The sequence below is a fragment of the Crocuta crocuta genome, unplaced genomic scaffold (genome assembly GCF_008692635.1).
Source record: "Crocuta crocuta isolate KB4526 unplaced genomic scaffold, BGI_CrCroc_1.0 scaffold30, whole genome shotgun sequence".
NCBI classification, from domain to species: Eukaryota; Metazoa; Chordata; class Mammalia; order Carnivora; family Hyaenidae; genus Crocuta; species Crocuta crocuta.
This window is the reverse complement of record NW_027528345.1, coordinates 1,969,586-1,994,622: the sequence shown is the minus strand read 5'-3', so window position 1 is coordinate 1,994,622 and position 25,037 is coordinate 1,969,586. Positions and strand designations below refer to the sequence as shown.

Here is a 25,037-nt window from a genome sequence, read left to right as displayed (position 1 = left end):
TCATGGGTTAATGACCAAAACTGATAAAGCATTACTGTTCTCATTAATTTTGACATCCATAACCACTGCAATTACACTTGATATTTTCTCTCACTTACAAATGAACAGATATGCTTAAAGTACTTGATATTGTGAATAACTGTGTATCAGCTGCTTTGTTGCCAAGATATAACTGCTCATAGTAAGAGCTGACAAAATATTGATGGCTCTGTGCATTATGAGGTAATAACCCACTCCAAAAATTTTCAAAGCAACTGTGTCCATTTATTTTTACCTCATGATAAGCTTAATTAAATTAATTTAATTAATTTACCTTATTTTTCACCTCATAATAGACTGAATAATTAAAATAAAATATTACAAATAATTTTCCAGCTACTATTAAGATTTTCTGATCAAAGAACTATTTTAATGTTTATAAAAATATTATGTTGCCATTTTCCTTGGGTGGATTCCATTTTACTTAATATAAGTTTAAGGAGTATCCATAACATTTTCCAATTCTGGTACCTCAAAGTTTGCAGTTTTTGCAAAATATCATTTTTCTGAAAAACATAACCCAGGTTTTAATCCAAGAAGTAATTGGGTTTCTGATTACTAAAATAAAAATATTAAACCCCTTTGTTAATATTAGCACTGTTAATAGTAATTGGATGCCCTGGTAGCTCAGTCAGTTGAATGTCTGACTCTCAGTTTTGGCTAGGATCAGGAGCTCACGGTTCATGAATTCAAGCCCCACATCAGGCTCTGAGATAGCAGTGCAAAGCCTGGTTGGGATTCTCTCTCTCCCTCCCTTTGCCCATTCCCCACTCTCTTTCTCTGTTTCTCTCTCAAAATGAATAAATTTTTAAAAACCTGTTAGTAATAATAAAGTTGATTTTACTGAATCTTACTATGTATTATACTAAGCTGCACTATAACATTTACTCTTTTCTCAAGGTATTATATCCTTCCCACTTAATAAATGGGAAAACTAATGATCAGAGTGTTTGAAGACTTAAACCAGGGTCCTACAGCTGGTAAGTAGAACAGAAGAGATTCAATTTCTTATTTTTCTGCTTCTACTTCCCACTACACTGAGGTGACTATAATATCCTGATGTAATTATCTTTTCTAAGATGTAATTATTTTTCTATTTTAGAATAAGCTCTTTATGCAAATAAGTATAGTTGTAAGACTCTAAGATTTTAACTTTTTGAGAAAGTAACAAAATGCATTTTAAGATATCAAATCATGTTACAAACGCATTTTTTAATTATATGAATCAGTATTCCATATGGTCAATGAGCCTTTTTGTAGTTTAATAGAAAATTACTACATAAATCATAAATTTTAACACAATTACCAACTTGAAATTGGAATCTGAAATTATATGCAACTATTTCAATAACTAATTTATATTAAATTCAACTTTCCTCTTTCTTAAATATCAAAACACAGCAGCATTAGGACTGGAATCTAGAAAAAGATGTCCTGAATTTTAATCCTCTCTGTGCTTCTTATTAGCAGACAGCCCTGGACACATAACTTAAACTTTTTCTGCTTCTATTTCCTCATTTGTAAATTGGGGAAAATTATGACACTACTTCACAGAGTTTTCTGTGTCAAATGAGATAATATGTGTCAAATACTTAGAATATTGCTCAGTAAATGTTAACTCTGTGTCAAGATCTATCCATTTCAACAGAAAAAAACCATAATTGCATAATATTTCTTCTAAAACTAACATACTTATTGGAATGATTGGCTAGGCATCTCTTAGAATATTTTAACCCTTTGAAAGCATATACTGTATAGAAAAAAGAATAGATATATAATGCAGAGAGAAAAGCTTAAGCTTTGCATATTGCTTCCCTTGTGCTTTTAAGGTTTTCTGCAATGTGTTTCTAAATTCATTAAAAGTACACTTCACTCCTATGCTATTTATCTCAAAGAAATGTGCAATAGTGTAATCATACCATAACTTCTATACAAGATGCTTGAATGTAAAAATCAAATAAATCATCAATCCTCTCCTGGGGACCTAGTCACTTCTCCTCCTATCTGGCCTTCTATCCATCTGAGAAAAGTCATTTAAATTTAAGGAAAGAAACTTTAAAAAATTTGTTTAATCTTTTCAAGTTGTAGGTTAACAAAATGGTCAGTGAAAAGTCCTGGATTTAGGGAGGTATTTCATTCAGTACCTGATTAAAATGACTTCACTCATGGAATAAGGTAATGGCCAACAGCTGCCCCTCTGCCCTGTCTCTTTTAAAAATAAATCTTGGGACAGATATCATATGTGGACCTTGAGAAACTGAACAGAAGACCATGGGGGAATGGAAGTGTGAAATAAAAAAGTTACAAACAGAGAGGGAGGGAGGCAAACCACAAGAACTCTTAATTATAGAGAACAAACTGAACGTGGGTAGGGGGTGGGGGAGAGGGAAAATGGGGATGGGCACTGAGGAGGGCACTTGTTGGGATGAGCACTGTTGTATGTAAGCCAATTTGACAATAAATTATATTAAAAACTCATTCAATCAATCAGTCAATCTTGGGGCACCTGGGTGGTTCAGTTGGTTAAGCGTCTGACTTCGGAGCAGGTCATGATCTCATGGTTTGTGAGTTTGAGCCCCACGCTGGGCTCTGTGTTGTCAGTGCAGAGTCTGCTTTGGAACCTCTACCTCCCGCTCTCTCCGCCCTACCTCCACCTGTGCACACAAAGGCATGTGTACTCTCTCTCAAAAATAAATAAACATTAAAAAAATAAAAATAAACCTTACATATGTGTTCAGGAATTATAGGGTTTTTGTTTTAATTTTTAATGTTTATTTATTTTGAGAGAGAGAGAGAGGAGAGAGAAAGACAGAGAGCAGGGGAGGGTCAGAGAAAGAGGAGGGCACAGACTCTGAAGCAGGCTCCAGGCTCTAAGCTGTCAGCACAGAGCCCGATGCAGGGCTCAAACCCACAAGCTGTGAGATCATGGCCTGAGCCGAAGTCGGATGCTTAACCAATTGAGCCACCCAGGTGCCCCAAGAATTATAGGTTTTTATACCTATAAATTTAAATCCTAAAGCAGAAAATAAAAGTAGAAAATCTGTGACTAAATTAAATCAACCCACAAATCACATTGGTCCAATTCAAATGTACTATTACCCAAAATGAAACTACATTTAGAACACTGAGACTATAAAACAAAATTCTAGGTGAAATGGGTTCCCATATCTAAGAATGAAATCCTTCCACCTACTGCGGAGAGCTCAGGAAAAGGCAGTACATGTCAAAATGGTGTGTCTTCCTAGCTATCTTATATCTGGAAAATGTTAAACTTTTGCTTTTAAATAGCTATTTAAATATTTTTAGTTGATGCATACTATATTTATAAAGTAACAAGAAACCTTGCCAGTGATGATGACTAAACCCTTATTTCGACATCCGTTTTTCTCATCACTGATCAAGCAGTTCACCCCTAGAAAGCTGAAAAACAAAAAAAATCATTATGTAGCTATGGATTCATCCCCATTTGTCAAATGCTGTTCAACTTTTAAACCATGGATGTCAGTAAAAGAAATGGAATGTGGCTTTCAAGTCTACAATTTGTGTAAGGCAATTGCTCCACAAAAAGGATGTATTTCTTTTAAAAGTGTTCAAAAGGCGAACGCTGAAAACGGCTTTATTTTTTACTATGGCATGATGCTTGTTGGATGAATTTAGGGGAAAAAAAGTTTAAAAAGGAAACATATGTTGCTACGTCTTAAAATGAAATGTTTTATTTTTACATGTAAAATGAAAAACAACATCACCAGACTTGACTTTTCTTTTTTCCTTTTAGAACTTCAAAATAAAATGCCCAGTAAACACATGACTAGTATATTCTAAGATTGTTCTGAGTGCCATCCTCATTTCATATAGATTGTTATGATTCCTGAGTAGGGGGTAAATGGGCATGTTGTCTCTTATGGTTGTTAAAATTCAGAAATGTCACATTTTATTCTGAATATTTTGTACACAGTCCAGGAATCTATAGCACATGCTGAAGTAGACAATTTATGATTGTCCAGTTAATCGAGTCAACTAAGATGAACAAGTGGTATGATCCATGCCTACCAGTCACTGCTTTTTGGGGGAAAGTAAATCAGTTATGACTTAACTTCTAAATTCTCTCCTGATATAAATGATAGAAGCATAGTCTCAGAAAATATATGGGACAGTGAATAAGGAGCTTAAATTTAAATCAAATTTTAAACTACCATTCATTTAAAACTGAGATTTAATTAATTACCAAAATTTTTATGCATCAGTTCATCTGGGAAATAAGCACTTACAGATTTAATCCAGTAACAAGATAAGCTATAGGGATCAATGATTTGATAACTTGATAAGCAATGATTTCTGTGTATTGGGATTATTGTCTAAATTTATTTAAAACACAATTTGTGGCACAATTAGATAATTTTAACATAAAAAATTATTTTTGTCTCCTGATTTTAGAATATTTTGGGATGGCCTTAATGATTTACGTCTTTGAAGTGATAATTTCTGGAAATAATTTCTGGCTTTCATGGATAATAAGGAAAAGAAAATCAATGAAGATTTCTCTCTGTATCACACTAGAAAATTCCCTTTCTTCTGATCTTTAGAACTCTGGAAAATTTAAGCTCTTTGCATCTCCTTCCCTGCAAAATGATGAAGACAGAGGGTCCATAGAATATTACTTAATCGGGCAATTGTTGACATTTAATGAGATAATGAATGAAAAAGTGTATCTAAATGACGAGAATACAGTAAACCCTTTTTTATTTAAAAAAAATTTTTAATGTTTTATTTATTTCTGAGAGAGAGACAGCATGAACAGTGGAGGGTCTGAGAGAGAGGGAGACACGGAATCTGAAACAGGCTCCAGGCTCTGAGCTAGCTGTCAGCTCAAACCCAGGAACCACGAGATGATGACCTGAGCCAAAGTCGGACGCTCAACCGACTGAGCCACCCAGGCACCCCTAAACCCTCCTTAAAAGTTGTTATTTGCTATATCTTGCAATACAGTACAAATGTGGCGCTTTAGTAAATTATTAATAATATACTTCTAGAACATGAAATAGCTACTGGAAGTTCAGTGGAATGAAATAGAACACTAAGATTTGGGAAGGCTCAGCATAAAAAAGTCATAAATAATATCTTATGAATTCCAGGGTGAAAAATCAGCTAGGTAATCTTTCCTATAATTCAACTCTACATTAGATTTATGGTTTTTTTTAATACTATGGTGGATATGATTAATGACATTTTTATAGTGTTTTAAGGTTAAACATTTTACATCTAAAATTTCATCAGCTGCTCACTAAAACTCGTTAGATAATCTACTCATGACTTGCTGTTTTATATAAAAATTTGCTTGCTGTACACAAAGTATTGTCAAAATAAAATTTCCATAATATATGTTCAGAACTAATTCTTGGGAAGAGAAAAGCAATGAAAGGAAATAAATGTATAAACGGAATAAAAATCAAGTCAGTTTTCCTAGTTGTGAGTACCTACTGTGATACAGGATGTAGATAACATCCTTACATTGAAATAGTTATCAAAATTGCTTATGACTCATGCATAACTGTACAATTCATGAAATCCATAGTGAAGAGGTCAAGAGTAGTTTTATTTCTTTAAATGGTCACGAGATTCAAAAGCTTTAATAGCTGAACAAATGATTTTAACTAAAAGGGAACTATATAACCATGAAATTAATCTTCATGTTAACAGAACTGGGATGAGTATTAGAAATTTAGTCATTGTTTATGACTGAAATGACACACAGAAAAAGTTTCTGCAGCAGATAAGAAACAACATAGAAGGACTATTGGGATGAAATTGTTACTATGCCTTGGGAAATACATTTACACTTGTAGGATAGAGAAAAATACTACTAAAACCTGTCAGTCTTTCCAAGATTTATGCTGAGCAAGTCAGTAGTGCTTCGTGTTTCTAATGACATGCAACATGAGAGAGAGAGTTTGGTGAAAATTAAACATGTAATTTGGGCATTCTTAATGATATTCCATACCACTATGGCTGCTACTTAAGATATATATTTTCTCTTTGAATATAAGCAATATATTAACTATATTACTAAATAAATATATTACTAAATAAATAAGACACTGCTAAGAATTACAGAAGTACCCAAAATTATAGTCCTAATTCTATATCACGATATAAAATTATAATCCAAAAGTAGTCTTGATTATACACTATACATTTGCATTTTAGGGAAAGAAGATTAACTGCAATGAATGAATATATAAACTGTAAGAGTTATCTATTAAATACTAGCTAACCAATGGTCTAACCTTCACCAGAAATTCTGCTCCCCGCTCCCCCTGTAAAAAAATACTTGAGTTACAAATTTGGGACAGGGAAAAAGAAGAGTCATTCATTTATTCTACAAATATTTACTGAATGATAACTATTATACTGCTTGGAACTAGGTGCATTTGGGAATACAGGTAGGCAAAACATGGTCTAAGGCTTAAAGGATGTAAACTAAAATTATCATGGTGACTGTTTTACAATATATACAAATACCAAGTTACTATGAAGTACACCTGAAAATAATATACTGTTGTATGTCAGTTATACCTCAATAAAAAAAATCATGGATTTAAATATACATCCATTTAAAAAGAATAGAGAAAGTAATAAATAACAGGATAAAGAAAGAGTATTCAGGTGGGGGAAGAAAAAGGTCCTAAGTATAAACAAGTGGCTATGTTGATTAAAATAGCCTTTAAGTTAAAAATTTTTTTAAAAATATATGTAAAAAAACTGCATTGTCATTTTACAAGTTTTATGATTCACCCACCTATTGTTTTGCTGCTTGATGTTGTAGTCACTGGAATGGAAGTTGCTGAATTGGGGAAAACAATGGAAAAATTAATTTTGCACAGAGGGAACAGTATGTTTCTGAGAACCTCTATGGTTATGTATAAAATGGGTCAACTTGGAATTAATGTTTTATAGAAATTTGATCATATTGGTGAATAGATGTTAAGTATAAAATTAAAGCTTTCAAATCCATAGACCATAAGTAAAAGGTCAGAAAACATCATTTTGTAAAACATTTTTTCCAAGGTCTTCCTCTAAAACATTCTTAAAAAACAAACAAAACAAAACAAAACTCCCCATAAAATGTCATTAGAAAGGTATAATGGTGCAAAACGAAGTTTTGGATTTTTGGTAAATGCCCTCGTGACCAAAGTTGTGGTTGAAGATTATGGCTCACCTGCACCTGAGCTCCTGGTTACCAATGTAATTGCTACACAAAGAAGGAGACAAATATTTAAAATGTATGTTAAAATTGTGTTAAATGACAAAATTAAAAGTATTTAGAGATAGGTTTACATACGTGTATAATGCAAATAAATTATTAAATGTAACAGTTAAATTCATTAATCAGATGTTCACATATTTCAATATACTTCTGTATTCCTTAGGCTATTACTTTACTGCAAATCATTCAATTAACATTGAGATTCTTTGATATTAGTAAACGAGAAATTGTAAATCACTTTTAAGACTTTAACATAGAATGTTCTTCAGTAGTAGAATTTTCTTCACTTTCTCCAAATTAGTAGTATGGAGAATGTTCTTTATAGGATGTATGATCTCTGAATAGGGAAGATGTTCTTCACTAATATTACAACTGGATGTAGACCCTGCTATTTGGCATTTAGCAAATAAATTGAGAATGGCAAATTTGAAAACAGGACCAAATTGCCCTCATTGCAAATTCACGTTGCTGCCCATTTAGAAGCTAAAAAGCAAACTTTTTATTTATTTATTTTTTTACCTGATTCGGTGCTTAATATGGAGGTAGCTGTTGTAGTTGAAACTGTAGGGAAGACAATATTTAAGAAAATAAATTACTTGGATAATTTTACTGGGAAATTTAGTTTAAAAAGTCACTTACCATAAACTAAGTGACAATTTCTAAACTTGTGTTCAGAGCTTAAGTGACAAAATAATCTCTCATTTAAATCAATGCAGGTAATTCTGTATATTTACTGTATGTCCACCAAAAAAAATAATTTTTTCTGTTTTTTTTAAAATTTTTTTTCTGTTTTTATCACTTAATCAAAATCTCATAGGAATTTTATAAGTCCTATTGAAGGGACAAGAAATAAGGTTCAGAACTCTGACATGGGATATCTTAGCTTTAAGAAAGTGATGAACAATAACTGACATTTAAATAGCATTTTACAGACAATAACACAACTTTAAATACAGTATCAAAATCTAAGGGTTTCAATTCACTATCTCTTCATTGACACCATCTCTGAATATCGATCTACAGGAAATACAATCCCCTCCTATGTGTCACACAGAACAGGAATATGTAAGTGTACTGCAGCAACTCTAACTATGCTTATATTGCCAATAAATTGCAAGTCCCAAAGCTAAAGCTAGACTGCATTCCGTCTGCACTCTGAGCGGACATGACTGAACGTCCTAAGAGCTTAGAGCTGATATAGAAGTTAAGAAAAAGAAAGTAACTTTTTATTTCTATGCTTTTAAATTGCCTCCCAAAGTAATCAAGATTTTAAAATTTTACTTCATGGGAGCCCACATTTAACTCATTTTCATTCCACTTGTTCCAATTATTATCTAAAAATGTCAAGCTTTGGATGATGACATTTGACTAATAAGCATACATTGCTTAATGTATGTTCTGATCATATTCCTAACTGAATATGCTAGAGTAAGATGAAATAATATTTTGACAGATTTTTAGTAGCTGTTCATTCTAATTTGAAATTTTTGTATCAGATTTACCAGCATAATTTTTACTGTCATAGACTGATGCGAAACTATAAAGGACTATCCACAAAAGAAATCAAAGATACCCCCTGAAAACCATGATGATTTGGGACCCCTAGGTGACTCAGTCAGTTAAGCATCAAACTTCAGCTCAGGTCATGATCTCACGGTTCACAAGTCCAAGCCCTGCATCAAGCTCTGTGCTGACAGCTCATAGCCTGGAGCCTGCTTTGGATTCTATGACTACCTCTCTCTCTGCCCTTCCCTTATTCTCCTTCTCTCTCTCTCTCAAAAATAAATAATCATTTTAAAAATTAAAAAAAAAGAAAACCATGATGGTTTTACCTGTGAATGTTGAATTTGTAGCAGTTTCTGAAATAAATGTAAGTTACTATTATTGACAAGAATGAAAAAGGGTGAATAAAAATCTAAAATCTAAAATTGCCAATGAATTATCTGCATGTTGTTTATTTTACTTCTCGCAATTTCTAATACAAACCAAAGAGTAGCCCATATATTCTTTTAAAGCTTATTGAGATTCATCTTTAGATTCTGTTGCTCATGAGTGATCCTTCAATTATTTAATTCTATCTTATCTAATCCTCACCTTTCAACTCCATCCCTTCATGAATCTCTTTTGACTGATGTCTCACTGCCTTAATTCCCAGAGCCTACAGATAGGCAGGGGCTTCCATGCCTCACTTGCTAGTTGTTGGAAAACCTTGGCAGCATTGGTTTTGAAGTCACCCAACATGAGCAAATACACTGCAGTGGAACTGTCCCAAACCATGGAGGGAGGAGCAGTTTAAGCATTAAGTATCTATTCCTTTTGCTGCCAAGCTCTTTACCTCGTCTTCCCTAATTCAATTAGAGTCAAATGCAAGGACTCACCACTGCACTCCAACTCTCCTGCGATGCAATAGCTGAAAGTTAAATTAAAAAGAAAATGAGGTTGAAATTTTAACTCCTACTGGCATACACCTCCCAAATTTGAAACAACAAATTGTCTAACCATGAGAATCGAAACAATACCAGATAAGAGAACAATAAATAATCATTTCCCCAAAAGGAGGTTTATTTTTTGGTGTACGGTATCATTATTCCTAATCATTTCACTGCAGTGTTCTTAGCACCTAAAACGCTTTGCAGTCAAGCTGTACAGTTAGTTCTTACATTTTCAGCTTTAAACATGACACCGATGGCCATGTTGCTCTGGCAGAGACTTCTCCTCTTTGCCTCTATGTCACTGTCTGAAGCCTGTAAGCATGATCTTGCATTTATAGAAATAAAACTTTCTTTTTACCTAAAATTACAAGTGACCTTTTCTGTCCCTGTTTTCCTCATTATAAGCTTTACGCCATTTGTTGATATATGGATTTACTGTAAATACGAAATAACTAGCATTACTGACAGAAAATTGAACCTAATGCTGGCGTTCTCATTTAGAAATAAGAGAGCTAAAAATTATATATGTATATTAAAAATTTTTTCTAAATGAAAATGCGAGAAACAGAATTGCTTCTCGGAAAGTTAATAGAGAATGTACCATGTTCTTCCACAGTTATCCTGAATCACTCCACCTGCTGGTATGACATCATTATAGAAGCAGCTGCACTCAGATAAACTGACGCATTTCATGGTGTTCTCATCCAGATAAGGAGCGCTATCTGGACACTTAGCATAACAACCTGTATGAAAAATAACCCACGGTTCAGAAACTTGTCACGCTGCATTATATATTTGTAAAGTTACTTAAATGACTACATGAACTGAAGTGGATAAATAGCAAGATGACATCATACTCTTAAGGAAAACATATAAATTGCACAGGATTCAGATCTTCTTGCAATGGAATATCAACCTAAGAACTAAGAACTTATACATTTTCACTGATTTATTTTTCTAAAATGTTTCCTGAAGTATTTTAAAATAAATTGTTACATTAATAATGGCATGATGTTGAACATGATACAATGCTTTGATAAATACATATCTTGAAATGTGAATGCCAGTTCTAAATATCTATTTTTGTAAGGATAGATGAAGATCCAGGTGTTATAATAAAATGAGCTGAAAAGATCCCAAAGACCGGGACCTAACACAGAAGTGACTTTGGGAAGTTACTGCATCATCTTGTTTTCTTGCCACTTCTTCCTTCCAAAATGTGTAATGCTAAGAACAAAGTGCTGTTTAAGTGGGGGATATAGTTAACTGTTCTATATAATACACTGCATTCTGAAACCATATTCTCAACAAACGATATTGTCTAATGAAAGGTATAAAAATTGACAATGGGATCATAGCACTGTGTTCTCCCCCCTGCTTGTCTGTCTTGTTAAACAGATAATATATGTCTAGAGAAAATGTTTCATTTTCTTATGTTTATTTTTGAGATAGAGAAAGAGAGACAGAGACAGAGCATGAGTGAGGGAGGGACAGAGAGAGAGAGACAAAGAGTCCAAAGCAGGCTCCAGGCTCTGAGCTGTCAGCCCAGAGCCCAATTCAGGGCTTGAACCCTGAACCGTGAGATTATAACCTGAGCTGAAGTCAGCCACTCAGCTGACTGAGCCACCCAGGTGCCCCTAGAGAAAGTGTTTCTTATGTAGAAATATTAATATTGTAGTAGGTATAAATACCTAGTCATTAAATTACAGAATGTGGAGCACCTGGTGGCTCAGTCGACTAAGCATCTGACTCTTGATTTCAGCTCTGGTCATGATCTCATGGTTCGTGAGATGGAGCCCTATGTAAGGCTCTATACTAACCATACAGAGGCAGCTTGGGATTCTCTGTCTCCCTCTCTCTAAACCCCCCCATCAAAAATAAATAAATAAACAACAAAATATAAGACTCTGAATTGGTAGAAATAACATTTTTCAGTATTCAAATATCAATATAATTTGCACTACTTCATGGATATTACTAAAATTTGCCTTACCTTCTAAAAGTGCAGAAAATTTCTGGCCAATAACTCGATCTTTGCATGTTTTTGCAGTCACTGTACCACAAGGTTCATAGTGCCAACTGCATTCCCCAGGGGCATTATAATAATCACAGTAGACAGCTGTAATTGAATCATATCAAATTACTCCCATTTTTTATGTGACAATGTTCACCTTTCACTTTCCAAAGCATTTTTGGATGATATTAACAAATAAACAGACCTAGGGTATATCATTCTGTCTTTCAAGTTCCTTTGGCTTTATCCAAATTACCAGAAAAGTCATAATAGCTCACAAAAAAGGGAGGGGGAGTATATAGGATCAAAACAGCACTTTCCTCTAACACCTCACACTAAAGTTGTTTTGGGGTAGAAAAGTAAACGTTAATTTTCCCATTTGAAGATATTTTAGGTCATACTCTAGCTTCATAGTTTTAATGTTCAAGCCTAAATTACAGAAATAAATCTCTGGGAAAATGAGGCTTCTTTAATATGTAAATAACAGTTCCTGAATGAGGTAACTAAAGATTTCAATATAACACTTTGTACAATCAACAGAATAAAACGTGGATTCAATGTATTTCTCATCTGTCATATTTTCTCTCGTAATACTTTCCATTAGATGGGAAAGAGTTGACTGATTTCTACTCAATTTATCACATTCCATATATATCAAGATTAAGTTTATATTCATTTTATGGTTTGTCTTGACTAGGGTTTTATAAATTTTTTAAGATAATGTGTGAGGGCTTCTACCCAAAGTAGACGAGGTCAATGTTTAAGGATACATGGCTATATCAAGACAAGTAAACAGTTCATTGTTCATTTAAGTATGAATAATAGATATTTTCCATCAGTATTTAAATTTTCCCCTGTTAGGAGTGCTGATGCACAGGGGCACATGTACCCCAAAGTTCACCGCAGCACTCTCAACAATAGCCAAAACATGGAAAGAACCTAAGTGTCCATCAACTGATGAGCGGATCAAGAAGATGTGGTATATCTATACAATAGAATACTACATGGCAATGAGAAAGAATGAAATCTGGCCATGTGTAGCGACATGGATGGAACTAGAAGGTGTTATGCTGAGTGAAATAAGTCAGGCAGAGAAGGACAGATACCATATGTTTTCACATATAGGTGGATTAGGAGGAAGTTAACAGAGGACCATGGGGGAGGAGAAGGAGAAAAATAGTTGGGGAGAGGAAGGGAGGCAAACCATGAGAGACTCTTGAATGCTGAGAACAAACTGAGGGCTGATGGGGGTGGGGGAGAGGGGAAGTGGGGTGATGGGCACGGAGGAGGGCACTTGTTGGGATGAGCACTGGGTGTTATATGGAAATCAACTTGACAATAAACTATTTAACAAAGAAAAATAAATAAATAAGTTTTCCCCTGTTATAAGACCTTCAGAAACTAAAACTGAATTTGACGTACTGTGCCAGGTGCTGTATTTTTAAAAACAGGTATTTTTCCCATCCTAAACATATTAACATGTTTCAAACATATTAAACATGTCCACGTCCACCACATGAACTTCACTTACGGCAGAGCTCTGGTTTTCTCCACGTGACACAGACTCCAACTGCACTGCACGCCTCTGCGTACATGGCCACAGCTGTGCAGAATCCCAGGTACTTCCCCTCCATGTCACACGCACAGGCTTCTTCAACGCATGCATCGTAGTAGGCACTGGGGTCCACCTAGGCAGAGCACAGCATGTGAGTCTCTGGAAGCAAAGCCTGTGCAGGTCCCTGCTCTCAGAGCCACACTACCTTGTTGTGGCAGTCTCTGAAGGTGCTGTCCCGGATGATCTCACATTTCCGCATAGCCCAGGTCTTACAGTATGGGTTTGAGTCACATGGGAAAGCTTGAGCTACTGTATCTGAACATTCTTGACTGGTTTTCCAGCTATTTCCAAATTCCAGGGCTCCAGTGGCTACTGATGAATATCGTGTTGTGAAATCATCCTTGAGATCACCATTGTTATTTCCACAAAGACCACATACTTTGCCCTGTAGAGATCCAAAAGAGAAGTTAACAAGTAGGTTGTACTAGGGATACAGATTTATCAAGAGATGAGATCAGAAAGGAAAATTAAAATGTGAGTTGCACTACAGTGGTATGTAGAGATAGGTAAAGATAGTATGATTATATATAGTATTATAGATCTATTTTATTTATTATCTTTTTTATTATTTTATTTTTATTTTTGAAGAGAGAACATATGAGAGGGGGAGGGGCACAGGGAGAGGGACAGAGAATCTTAAGTAGGCTCCACACTCAGAGTAGAGCCCAGTGTGGGGCTCAGTCTCATGACCCTGAAATCATGATGTGAGCCAAAATCAAGAGTCAGATGCCTAACCAACTGAACTGCCCAGGCGCCCCTATTGTTTTAATTAGGTTCCCTATCCAACACGGGGTTTAAATTCACAACCCTGAAATCAAGAGTTAACATGCTCTGCTGACAAAGTCAGCCAGGTGTCACTACCATAAGTCTATTTTAAATTCCAAATTTTAGAAGGACATTAGAATCTACGGATAAGATTCTGGTACTGTTTAATCCAAGATATCCTATATCACAAAATGATCTAGAATCAACTAAGATAAATGCATTAAGAATTGTTAAAAAGTAATTATATTCACTAGCTTCAAATCATACATGAGTAGACTCTTAGACTCATAGAATATTTGCTCTAAGCAATATATTTAATTCTATGTATTCATCAGCTACCTTAAAATTGTATTATGCAATAATCTCAAGTAAGCAAATATGGTTAAACTAGAATGCTTCAGGTTTATTTCATTTATTTTTCACCAGGTTCTATCATCTTTTTTTTTTAACATTTATTCATTTTTAAGGGACAGAGAGAGACAGAGCATGAGTGGGGGAGGCCAGAGAGAGAGGGAGACACAGAATACGAAGCAGGCTCCAGTCTCTGAGCTGTCAGCACAGAGCCCAATGCAGGGCTTAAACCCATGAACTGAGATCATGACCGAAGCTGAAGTCAGATGCTTAACCAACTGAGCCACCAGGCACCCCAACCAGGTCCTGTCATCTTTGATTACATTTCTTATTTCATCGTAAGGTTGAACAGATGTGGAAGGCGTAGTCTATGGCAGAAACTACCACTCTCTCACTTTCCACTGATAAACTGTCTATAATTCTCAGAAACAGAAATTATTTTGCTTCCCCATTAATCACTTATTAGTGATATACATACATTCCAGTGTGGATCCAATATAACAGAAACTCTTGTATTCTTGTCCCAAATTATGGTTATTCCACTTAAAAATTTCAGAATCAAGTACAGGCCAACGGTATGTACAGAATATGTATTTCCATTGATATCACATTCCTTACTTTCTGTGGTTTTGGCTGCTGTTACTTTACCATCATGCAAAACAACATTCTGATCCTGTAAATTAAAATACAGACTTACAATAACATTGGTTTTATCTGGCCACTAATAATCTGAGAGAAAAAATATATAAAGAGAAGTAGTGCCATACCTGAAAAGCAACTATGATTTTTCTTGAGCATGTAAGCCCGTTTTCACAGCATGGGATGCTTTCAGTTAAGATACGGAATGTGCCATTTTCATGACCACAATAATCCTTTAAAAAGTAAATTATAATAATAGTTTACAAATATCAGGTAAGTGGAACTCAATTGAAATATTTGCATCAGACAAAGACTTCTTAGACAGTGATACCTTAAACTCAGTAAGTTACCAGATGCTGTGTCTGTGTTATGGAATGTCCAGAAAACAATAATTTAACTGCATATATGGAGAGGTAGCCCTCCCTGGCTGAGACCAACCTAGTTAATCTCCTTTCACTTGATCCTTTTTGTATTAGTTCTATAAAAATTTAGAATTATACCACATTTATTAAATATTTAAATTATATAATATTGTTTATAATCATGGGCTCTATACATAGCTAGATAAAGGTGTTTATTTCCCCTCAGTGATTTTTATGAAATTTGATAGTCAATGCATAAATACAAAACAATCCAAACTTTAGGAAATTAGATGTTACTTAGGAAGCAATGTAGCAGCATGTAACAAGTGTGAACTCTGGAATCACACAGATCTGGGTTTGAATACAACATTTTCTACTTCATTCATGTTACTTAACCTCTCTAAGCCTCAATTTCTTCATTCGCATCAGAGGAATATTAATATCAGCTTTTGAGTATTGTCATAATTAAAGGTAATCAATTTGCTTTGGCAAAGAAGAACTCAGAAAATGGTAACTGTCATTGCTGATAGTGCTGTCGTTAAAATAATATCTAGCATTTATTGAGCACTTAGTACGTGCTCGAATATTTGCCCTAATTTGGTTTCAAGTGGGGCTGTTTCCATCTCCATTTTATAGACAAGGAAACTGAGACACAGGGGGATTAAGGAATGTGTCCAAGGTCACACATCAGAGAAATGGTAGAGCCAACATGGAAATCTAGACCTACTACCTCCCAAGGCAGCATTATATTGTTATATTTTATTGCCTTTGAGAAACACTTACGAGGCTATTTGTTTAAATTTCACATTTTGAGAATAAAATTCTCCAGAGCTCATCTTTAAATAAATAATAATTATCAAGTATAGAAAAATTGTGATAAAACACACTAGTAATTACCTCAAGAAATGAATACTGGCAGAGACCATCAAAGCTGTAACTTTTTCCATCAAAAGTTCTAACATGACCTTCCCCATAGATGTGGCAGGTGGTCTGACACTCATTGTGTGTACAGCTCCAAGATCCTTTTATGCAAGTACTAAAAGAAAAAAAAAATGATAGAGTTAAGTAATTATATTATGCCAAGATTCACATTCTCAATACTGTTTTTGTAAAGAAGCACAAAACCTTGTTTTATATCGATTTAAATATGGCAGTTGTCTTCATTATATCATGTTCACCATATAAAATCCCAAATAAAGTTTCTATTTCAAAAAGTATAGCCTAGAGGATACACTCAATAATATTGTGATAACTTTGAGGACAGATGATCACTATACTTATTGTGGTGAGCACTCCATAATGTATGCAATTGTTGAATCACTATGTTGTATATCTAAAACTAATATAATATTATATGTCAATAATACTTCAATTAAAAAATAGTTTATTTTTAAAAATAGCATTTTAACTATATTTGACCATTATTTTTCACATATCCCAAAGTATGACTTCTTTCCTATAAAAATAAGAGCAGACTGTACTTTCTAATATCCAAAACATATAAAGTGGTCTTTATTTTTTTAATATTTTTAATTTTAAAGTTTATTTATTTGAGAGAGAGAGGCAAAGAGAGAGGGTCAGAGAGATAATTCCAAGCAGACTCTATCTACGCTGTCAGCATGGAACACGATGTGGAACTTGAACCCACAAAATGCAAGACCATGACCTGACCCAAAACCAAGAGTTCATTGCTTAACAGACTGAGCCACCCAGGTGCCCCTGTAGTAATTTTTTATTATGCACCATTTGTTGCAGCCAACCGCAGTAACACTTCCCTGGTCATACTCCCGTCCACCAAAAGAGCATGGGCAGTCTTCAGGAAAGACACAGTTCCCTTCAGAATTTCGAACCATGCCTATTGGACAGTAGCACCCACGTTTGCAAGGCAAGTTCTCCTACAGGAACAAATGTAAAATACACACCATAAGGTATTGCTATAACATGTCACATTATCAGTATCCACTTACAATATATAAATATATACCAAGTATTCATTAAAAATTTTTTTAATGTTTTATTTATTTCTGAGGAGAGAGAGAGAGACAGCGTGAGCAGGGGAGGGTCAGAGAGAGACGGACACACAGAATCTGAAACAGACTCCAGGCTCTGAGCTAGCTGTCAGCACAGAACCTGACATGGGGCTCGAACCCACAAACTGTGAGATCATGACCTGAGCCAAAGTTGGATGCTTAAGCGACTGAGCCACCCAGGCGCCCCACCAAGTATCCATTTAAAAGAGTCAACATTTGACAAGTCAAAATAACACACAATAAATATGACCTTTTAATTATTTTTAATTGATGTTTTAGTTTGCTTCTATCCTGACACGATTAAAGTTTGAAAAAGTTAAAAGTGCAAAGTCATGTTTCTTACATCAAAACTAGGTATGTTCCGAGTACTACAGGTACTATCAACTCTTCTCTGTGCCTTCGGGTCCCTGCAGTCAACAAATTCAGCTCCTCCAGAACAATTCTCTGCAGGATAAAGGAAGTTGTTACTCAAGGGCCTCTTGATCTACTTAGTTTAACCCAAGTAGATATTTTAAGCTTAAATTATGATTTCAGTACTTACGTAGGGTTAAGTCAATGGGAGTTTGGCAAAGAAGAATTCCATCCCGACAGACACTGGAAATAGAAGAAAATTATATATTTAACCATCAAACTTCAAATGACAGCTTCTTAATACACTGTCAGAGCAATGTTTACCTCTCATTCACAAGTTTTATCTAAGTAGATGGATGAGACACAGTGCCCAGAAATGACATGCACCCAGTTATAACATATAGCCTTGCACATATTATAGGACTGTACAAGCAAGGTTCTATGGACATCAGAGAAAACATGAAAATGATGGCTGGATCTTCATGGATAGTTAGATTCAACAGCTACTGCTCATAAGATGCAAAGCTGTGATATAGGAAACAACAAGGTACGTTCCAATGACTTGTTTGGAGAGAAGGCAGGAAGCAGAATAGGGAGAAGAGGTAGAAAGCAAGTCAGGGCCAGATTTTAGATGGTCTTAAATGACATTCAAGTTTGCATCTATTCTTCAGGCAACTGTCCCCATTAAAGCTCCTGAGCAGATAAGTGGCACAATCAGAATAATGCTTTAAGTTAGTCATTATAGAGGTATCACAAGAAATAGAAGACAGAGAGACAGGGCAAAGAACAGCCAGCTTAGGCATCACAGTAGTGATGGGGTCTGAAATAGGGTAATGATAAAGGGAACCATAATTTGGAGGTAGTAGCCTAGGTTTCATTAAAAAGGCAATCTACTGATTCCTCAACATCTACAGAGAAAGAATCATGATCAAACCCCAAACAAATGTTTTGTATGCTGTGATAGAGAGAGGAATTTACCTATGCTTTCCTTTCAAATGGCCAAGAAAAATCATTCATTTCTAAATAATAGTTTCATGGAACCAAAGAAAAGAGAGAAGGTGCATCCAAAATCTTTAGGAATGGCTACTTCATTTTTGCAGTTACATTGTTAAGAATTGCTACCTCTGCTTATGGAATTAAAGATACAGATAAATTACTTTGCCCAAAACTGCAGAATCACAATCTCTTTAGCCATTACAAAAAGTCACAATTCTTCAACTTCTCCTACTGTCCAGGAACTAAGTTCAAATTCTTGAATACAGCCTGGCCACTGTCTACTTTTCCAGCCTGATCCTATGCCACAAGAACCTACATGTGCAAAACTCCTCAAGCATTTCCTGTTACTGCGCGCTGTTTATGCTACTGGAAATCTCTCTTCCCACACCAATTTTGTCTGGAAAAAGTTTCAAATCCTGGGAAAACTGAAGTGCTTGTCTCCTCTGAAAAGTTCTCCTTATCTGCTCAAACTAACTGGCCCTTTCTGCTACCATATTATAGTATATAAACGTTGCAATAGTCAGGACCCTGCTCATTCTCTGAGACCAATGCAATGTTCACTCATCTTTGTAATACTAGCCATCAGCACAGGCCTGGCACATGTCAAATATCTATTTAATAAGTGTTTGCTGAATGGTGAACACTGAGAGACAACCAGAGAGCATTGTTTGAATATAAAATCATTTTTGCATCCTCTGTATATAGGGCCTGCTAGAATGTTTTTATATTGATATTTGAAATCAAACAAAAGTAGAATAAATCAGTTAGTACCATTATGATGCAGTGAGCATATCATGTTAAAGGGAGCAACAAATAACTTTAATAAAAAAAAAAAACAAAATTAAAAATGTGACAGGTAAAGAAGACTTTAGGAAAAGTCTGTTTCTCTGAAAAGGACAGTCCCTTGATTTTGAAGTCATAACAAGTATATATATAATCTTCATACCATTTATTGTCATCAATATGGATGAGTTTGCCTGGTTGCATGACCTCGTCATTTAGGTAGCAGTCACACTGAGATTTTGGAACACAATTCCCTTCATTATTCTGGTACATTCCATCAGGGCAAGCGCATCCATCAACTGGAACGTCTTCTACATCACAGCTCCTATCTCTCTCTGACAATGATCGACAAGAACTATTGCAGGCTTTTACACTGTACTTGAAAATCAGGCCACTTGGACAAGAGTGATCTGTTGGTATAGGAATAAAAAATTGTACGTATGTATTCATCCAGGAAAAGCAGCAATTCTATTTCATCTTGATGTTTATAGATATTGTAGTGAATTATTCACAATTGAGGTTATGAATAGTCAAGGAAAAAGGTGCTTGCTGTTCACTGGTATTTTTCTTTTTTTAATTTTCAGTCAATACTGAGTTCCTACTATATGTTTACACATTCTGCTGGGGATAAAGCCAATAAACAAGATAGGAAATACACTGCTGTCATCTGGCTTACATTCCTGGTGAAAGGACAATTGTGGCACATGCCATAAAGAAGCAAGATGGGAAGCTCTAAGTATGTACAACTGGGAATTTACAGTCCATGTAGAGCATGAAAGCATTCTAGAGAAAGGTAATTCTATGTCTGGGGAACAGCCTAAGGCAGAAGAAAAGGAAATACTTTCAAAGAGCAAGAAGAATAGAAGCTGTAAGCCCAGAGACGAAAATCAGTGAGTAAAACTTAAACAGTTTGCTCTTTAGCCTTAGAGCAATGAGAAGCCATTGATTTATTTTAGACTGGAATATCATATGATCAGGTTAGTTTTTTTTGGTTTTAGTTTAAATATTAAACTGACTTCTTTGTAGAAGAGTGGATATTGAAGGAAGCAAATGAAATCACCCAGGAGGAAAAAAAAAGAGGNAGGTTAGGTTTTTTTGGTTTTAGTTTAAATATTAAACTGACTTCTTTGTAGAAGAGTGGATATTGAAGGAAGCAAATGAAATCACCCAGGAGAAAAAAAAAAAGGTTTTTTTTTTAAAATATTTTTATTTATTTCTAGGAGAGAGAAACAGAGACAGCGTGAGCAGGGGAGGGTCAGAGAGAGAGGGAGACACAGACTCTGAAACAGGATCCAGGCTGTGAGCTGGCAGTCAGCACAGAGCCCGACGCGGGGCTCAAACCCACGAACCGTGAGATCATGACCTAAGCGAAAGTCGGACGCTTAACCGACGAAGCCACCCAGGTGCCCCAAAAAAGAGGTTTTTTTGAAGGACGTAGGTGGCCATAGAGATGGAGAGATGTGAATGTATTTGAGAGAAATTTCAGAGGTGAACTTGACAGACCGTATTGATTGGAAATGAGCTATGAAGTATTAAGTATGATCTATAAGACATGTATTTCTATAAAGTTTTTTTTTGGTAAGCTAAGTATTTTTCTGAAGTCATATTCAAATACTACAACAAATATTTTAAAACAAAGAAGAATTCAATAAGTATGATAGTTGAGCTCCTAATTTATTCATTTTTGTTTTGTTAAAAATTTTACTAATCTTTAACATTTTAAAATGTAGTAGGAGTTGGAATATTAAATTCCAGATATACTAAACAGAAACCCATGTTAATATATAAAGACATATATATTCTGTTCTTATTTAAATATAAATCTATTAAATCAAGATAAAAAAATCAAGAAGTAAAAATGCATGGATAACTCAAATATATTTTTTTTAAAAATAGGAAATCATCTTTGAAAGAACCAAGTACAAGTTTGTAAATACATGTTTCTAAATTATAGATGTAGACGCGTACGGGCGCACACACACACACACACACACACACTATAGTAAAAGTGAGAAGGGAGTTATCTAAAGCCCCTGTCCTGCTTACCACATAGTCCAGTTCTCCATTCCACTATGTATGTTTGTTTCTCAGCACACGCTTTCACATAGTTGCCTAAAATCGTGCACAAACAATCTTCACTGCTTTCACAAGTGCAAGTGTATTTTTTGCATTCCTTTAAGAAAAAAATGTATATTATGTTATGAAAATATTTACAAGAACAGGTAAACTGGGTATCTTAATCCAGTTTATAACCACTCCTCTTCCTTGCAAACAATCTGTCTTGAAACTTGGGGAATATTTCTTTCCAAAATATGCAAAGTAGCAAATCAATTATTAACTAAGTTTTCCAGGAACTTAGAAAAGTCAGAAAGAGGAATTTATTCAAGACTTTTCTCATTCCAGGGGTGCCTGGATGGCCNGCCTAGATCAAATTTGTTTACTCACAGAATTAAAAAAAAATTTTTTCCTTAAATATGATGTTAATGTTGAGTGTTAGAAACAGAATTCAGTTGGAAACAATTAGGAGGAGAAGCCCGTGTTTAAGAAACTGTTTTCAGGGCTCCCAGGTGGCTCAGTCAGTTGAGCATCCGCTTTTGGCTCAGGTCATGAGCTCATGGTTCATGGGTTCTAGCCCCATGTCTGGCTCTGTGCTGACAGCTCATAGCTTGTTTCCCTGTCTCTTTCTGCCACTCCCCAGCTCCCACTCTGTCTCTGTCTCTATCTCTCAAAAAAATAAATAACCACTAAAAAATATGACTTTTCTCATTCCAGGTTATTTGTCACTACTATTTTTTAAATTAGTGTATCTAACAACTGAATAATGTTAAATTTAAAACTATGTCTTAATGTACTGACAATGCCCATTATTTGGAAATTTTAATGTCTATAGGTTTCTACTGATATTATCTGAATATTTTGCAAAAAGAGCTGTTAATCTTAGACCCTCACATACCTCATGATATGGTTTAGGGTTCACAATTGCATGGCAGGAAGCAAAAGGCCCACTTGAATCAAGAAGAATTCCACAGTGCTTTTCAGCATATTTTTCTGGAAGAAAAATTAATGCATTAAAAATTAGTATCAATAAGTCATAATTTTTAATTGAAAAAGTGTGATTGTGTTTTTTAAAGTGTTTTTTCAGGGCACCTGTGTGACTCAGGTGGTTAAGGGTTTAACTCTTGATTTTGCCTCAGGGCATGATGTCAGGGTCCTTAAGATAGAGCCTCATATCAGGCTCTGCGCAGAGCATGGAGCCTGCTTGGGATTCTCTCTCACCCTTACTCTCTGCCCTTTGCCTCTCCCCACCCCCCAGCCACCACAAAATAAATAAATAAACTTTTAAAAGTTAAAAAATAAAGTATTTTTGCTAGAACATAACTAATTGATTATCAATATATACAAAAATAGCATGATACAACCAGAAACACCTTTAACTAAGAGGTAAAATCTTTCTTTTTTTAAACTGAAGTATAGTCTACACACAATATTACACTAGTTTTAGGTGTACAACGTAGGGACTAGACAAATCTGTACATTAGGCTGTGTTCACAAGTGTGGTTACCGCCTGTCACCATGCGATGCTATTCCAATACCATTGACTATATTCCCTATGATATTCCTTTCAACCCAATGACTTACTTATTATATAACTGGGAATAGTGGAAAAATCTTTATTAGCTTAAGACATTTGTATTAAATCAGTTGACCTGTTTGCAAAGTGCAGTTTCTACTGAAAAAAAAAATGAGACTAAGGGAACCAGATTGTTTATTCAGGTAATTTCTAATTTAAAATATATTTTTAAGTTGAAATCATAGTGAATGGATAAATGAAACCATCAAACACTGGCACCACCTCGTCCCTGTTGCCACAATAATCATGTCAGTTTTAGAACAACCAGTATCAGTGACTCAAAAAACTAATTTTATTTTTTAAAGGCATAACTGATATTTGGTTGCCTTGTAAATAACTTCTTGTATTAAATTAATAGAAAACAAAATTCACAAAAATAACGTCTGAGTAACAAATGCTTTGCTCAAAGATTTGCAAATACTTAAACATGATGCCAGTGACTAGAACAAGGATTGCTAATATTTTTTTAAAATTTTTTTAAGGTTTATTTTTCAGAGACAGAGCATGAAGGGGGGAGGGGCAAAGAGAGGGAGAGACATAGAATCTGCAGCAGGATCCAGGTTCTGAGCTGTCAGCACAGAGCCTGATGTAGGGCTCAAACTCACAGAGGGTGAGATCACTACCTGAGCTGAAGTCAGACACTTACCCAACTGAACCACCCAGGTGCCCTGGATTGCTAATTTGTTAACCATCTTTCAGTTGGCTTTTAAAAGTTACTGTCACCAGGAAGCAATAAAGTAAGCTGACTAAATCTATTAAAAGGATATTGAGGCCAATTATTTCTAAGTGTACCTGGGTGGCTCAGTCAATTAAGCGTCTGACTTTGACTCAGGTCACGATCTCATGATTTGTGATTTTGCATCTGGAGCCAGTGTTGGATTCTCCATCTCCCTCTCTTTCTCTACCTCTCCCCTGCTTGTGCTCTCTCTCTCAAAAATAAATAAACATTTAAAAAATAAATTTAAAAAAGTAAAAGGATATCAGGCCAATTATTTCTTAAATTTTGACAAACTTGTAATTTGGTATCACCATGTAAATATTACTAACAGCTTATTAAAGCATAGTTTAATTTTCTGTATTTTATTTTATTAAGTTAAATATAAAACATTGAAAATGGAAATAGCTAATTTAAATAGGTCTTGAAAGTATTAATATAGTCTCCTTAACATAAATTGGCTTGGAGTCTTATAAGATATACATTTGTTTTTACTTATTCTCATTTTAATTATTTTCATTGCAACACCCGCAAAACAAAATAACATGACAATTGGATCTTGAAATACATACTATCATGTGGATGTTAATGCCTCTATCAACTCTTTCATGTGACAAAACAAGTAGATAAACTTTCAAAAGAAACTGCTGTTTAATTTTTAAATATTGTCAAAAGCTGATCAGACATTTGCTTCAAATATGCAGAGGTAGAAATAACTCGTAAACATATAAACAATATATTTTAACTTACTTTACATTGAATTCCATTATTTATGAAAGAAGTAACATAATGTGTTTATTAAAACCAACAATACGAAGTATGGGCATAATCAAAGCAAGGCTTAGATTCAACATACTTGGATTATCAGAAACAGACACATAAATAAAGAGAGAACAAACTGATGGTTGCTAGAGAGGGAGGGGTTGAGGGATGGGCAAAATGGGTGAAGAGGAATGGGAGATGCAGACTTCTAGTTATGGAATGCATAGTCACAGGGATAAAAGGTACAGTATAAAAGATATAATCAGTTGTATTGTAATGACACAGTAT

The 25,037-nt window shown here is 34.9% G+C and overlaps 1 protein-coding gene across 1 annotated transcript in view; it reads right to left on the bottom strand.

Annotated features, from left to right (window-relative positions):
- LOC144222944 (mucin-19-like) overlaps positions 1-25,037 on the bottom strand; it is a 73,736-nt gene that overhangs the window by 7,290 nt on the left and 41,409 nt on the right. Inside the window, exons 23-37 of the mRNA XM_077753654.1 lie at positions 22,595-22,689; positions 21,688-21,814; positions 19,805-20,051; positions 18,053-18,105; positions 17,855-17,955; positions 17,225-17,376; positions 16,379-16,517; positions 15,248-15,352; positions 14,959-15,153; positions 13,510-13,749; positions 13,281-13,437; positions 11,729-11,854; positions 10,337-10,478; positions 9,682-9,713; positions 7,823-7,864 (exon numbers count right to left, since the gene is read on the bottom strand). Coding sequence (XP_077609780.1) covers positions 7,823-7,864; positions 9,682-9,713; positions 10,337-10,478; positions 11,729-11,854; positions 13,281-13,437; positions 13,510-13,749; positions 14,959-15,153; positions 15,248-15,352; positions 16,379-16,517; positions 17,225-17,376; positions 17,855-17,955; positions 18,053-18,105; positions 19,805-20,051; positions 21,688-21,814; positions 22,595-22,689 — 1,953 coding nt within the window. The remainder of the gene's footprint in view (positions 1-7,822; positions 7,865-9,681; positions 9,714-10,336; positions 10,479-11,728; positions 11,855-13,280; positions 13,438-13,509; positions 13,750-14,958; positions 15,154-15,247; positions 15,353-16,378; positions 16,518-17,224; positions 17,377-17,854; positions 17,956-18,052; positions 18,106-19,804; positions 20,052-21,687; positions 21,815-22,594; positions 22,690-25,037) is intronic.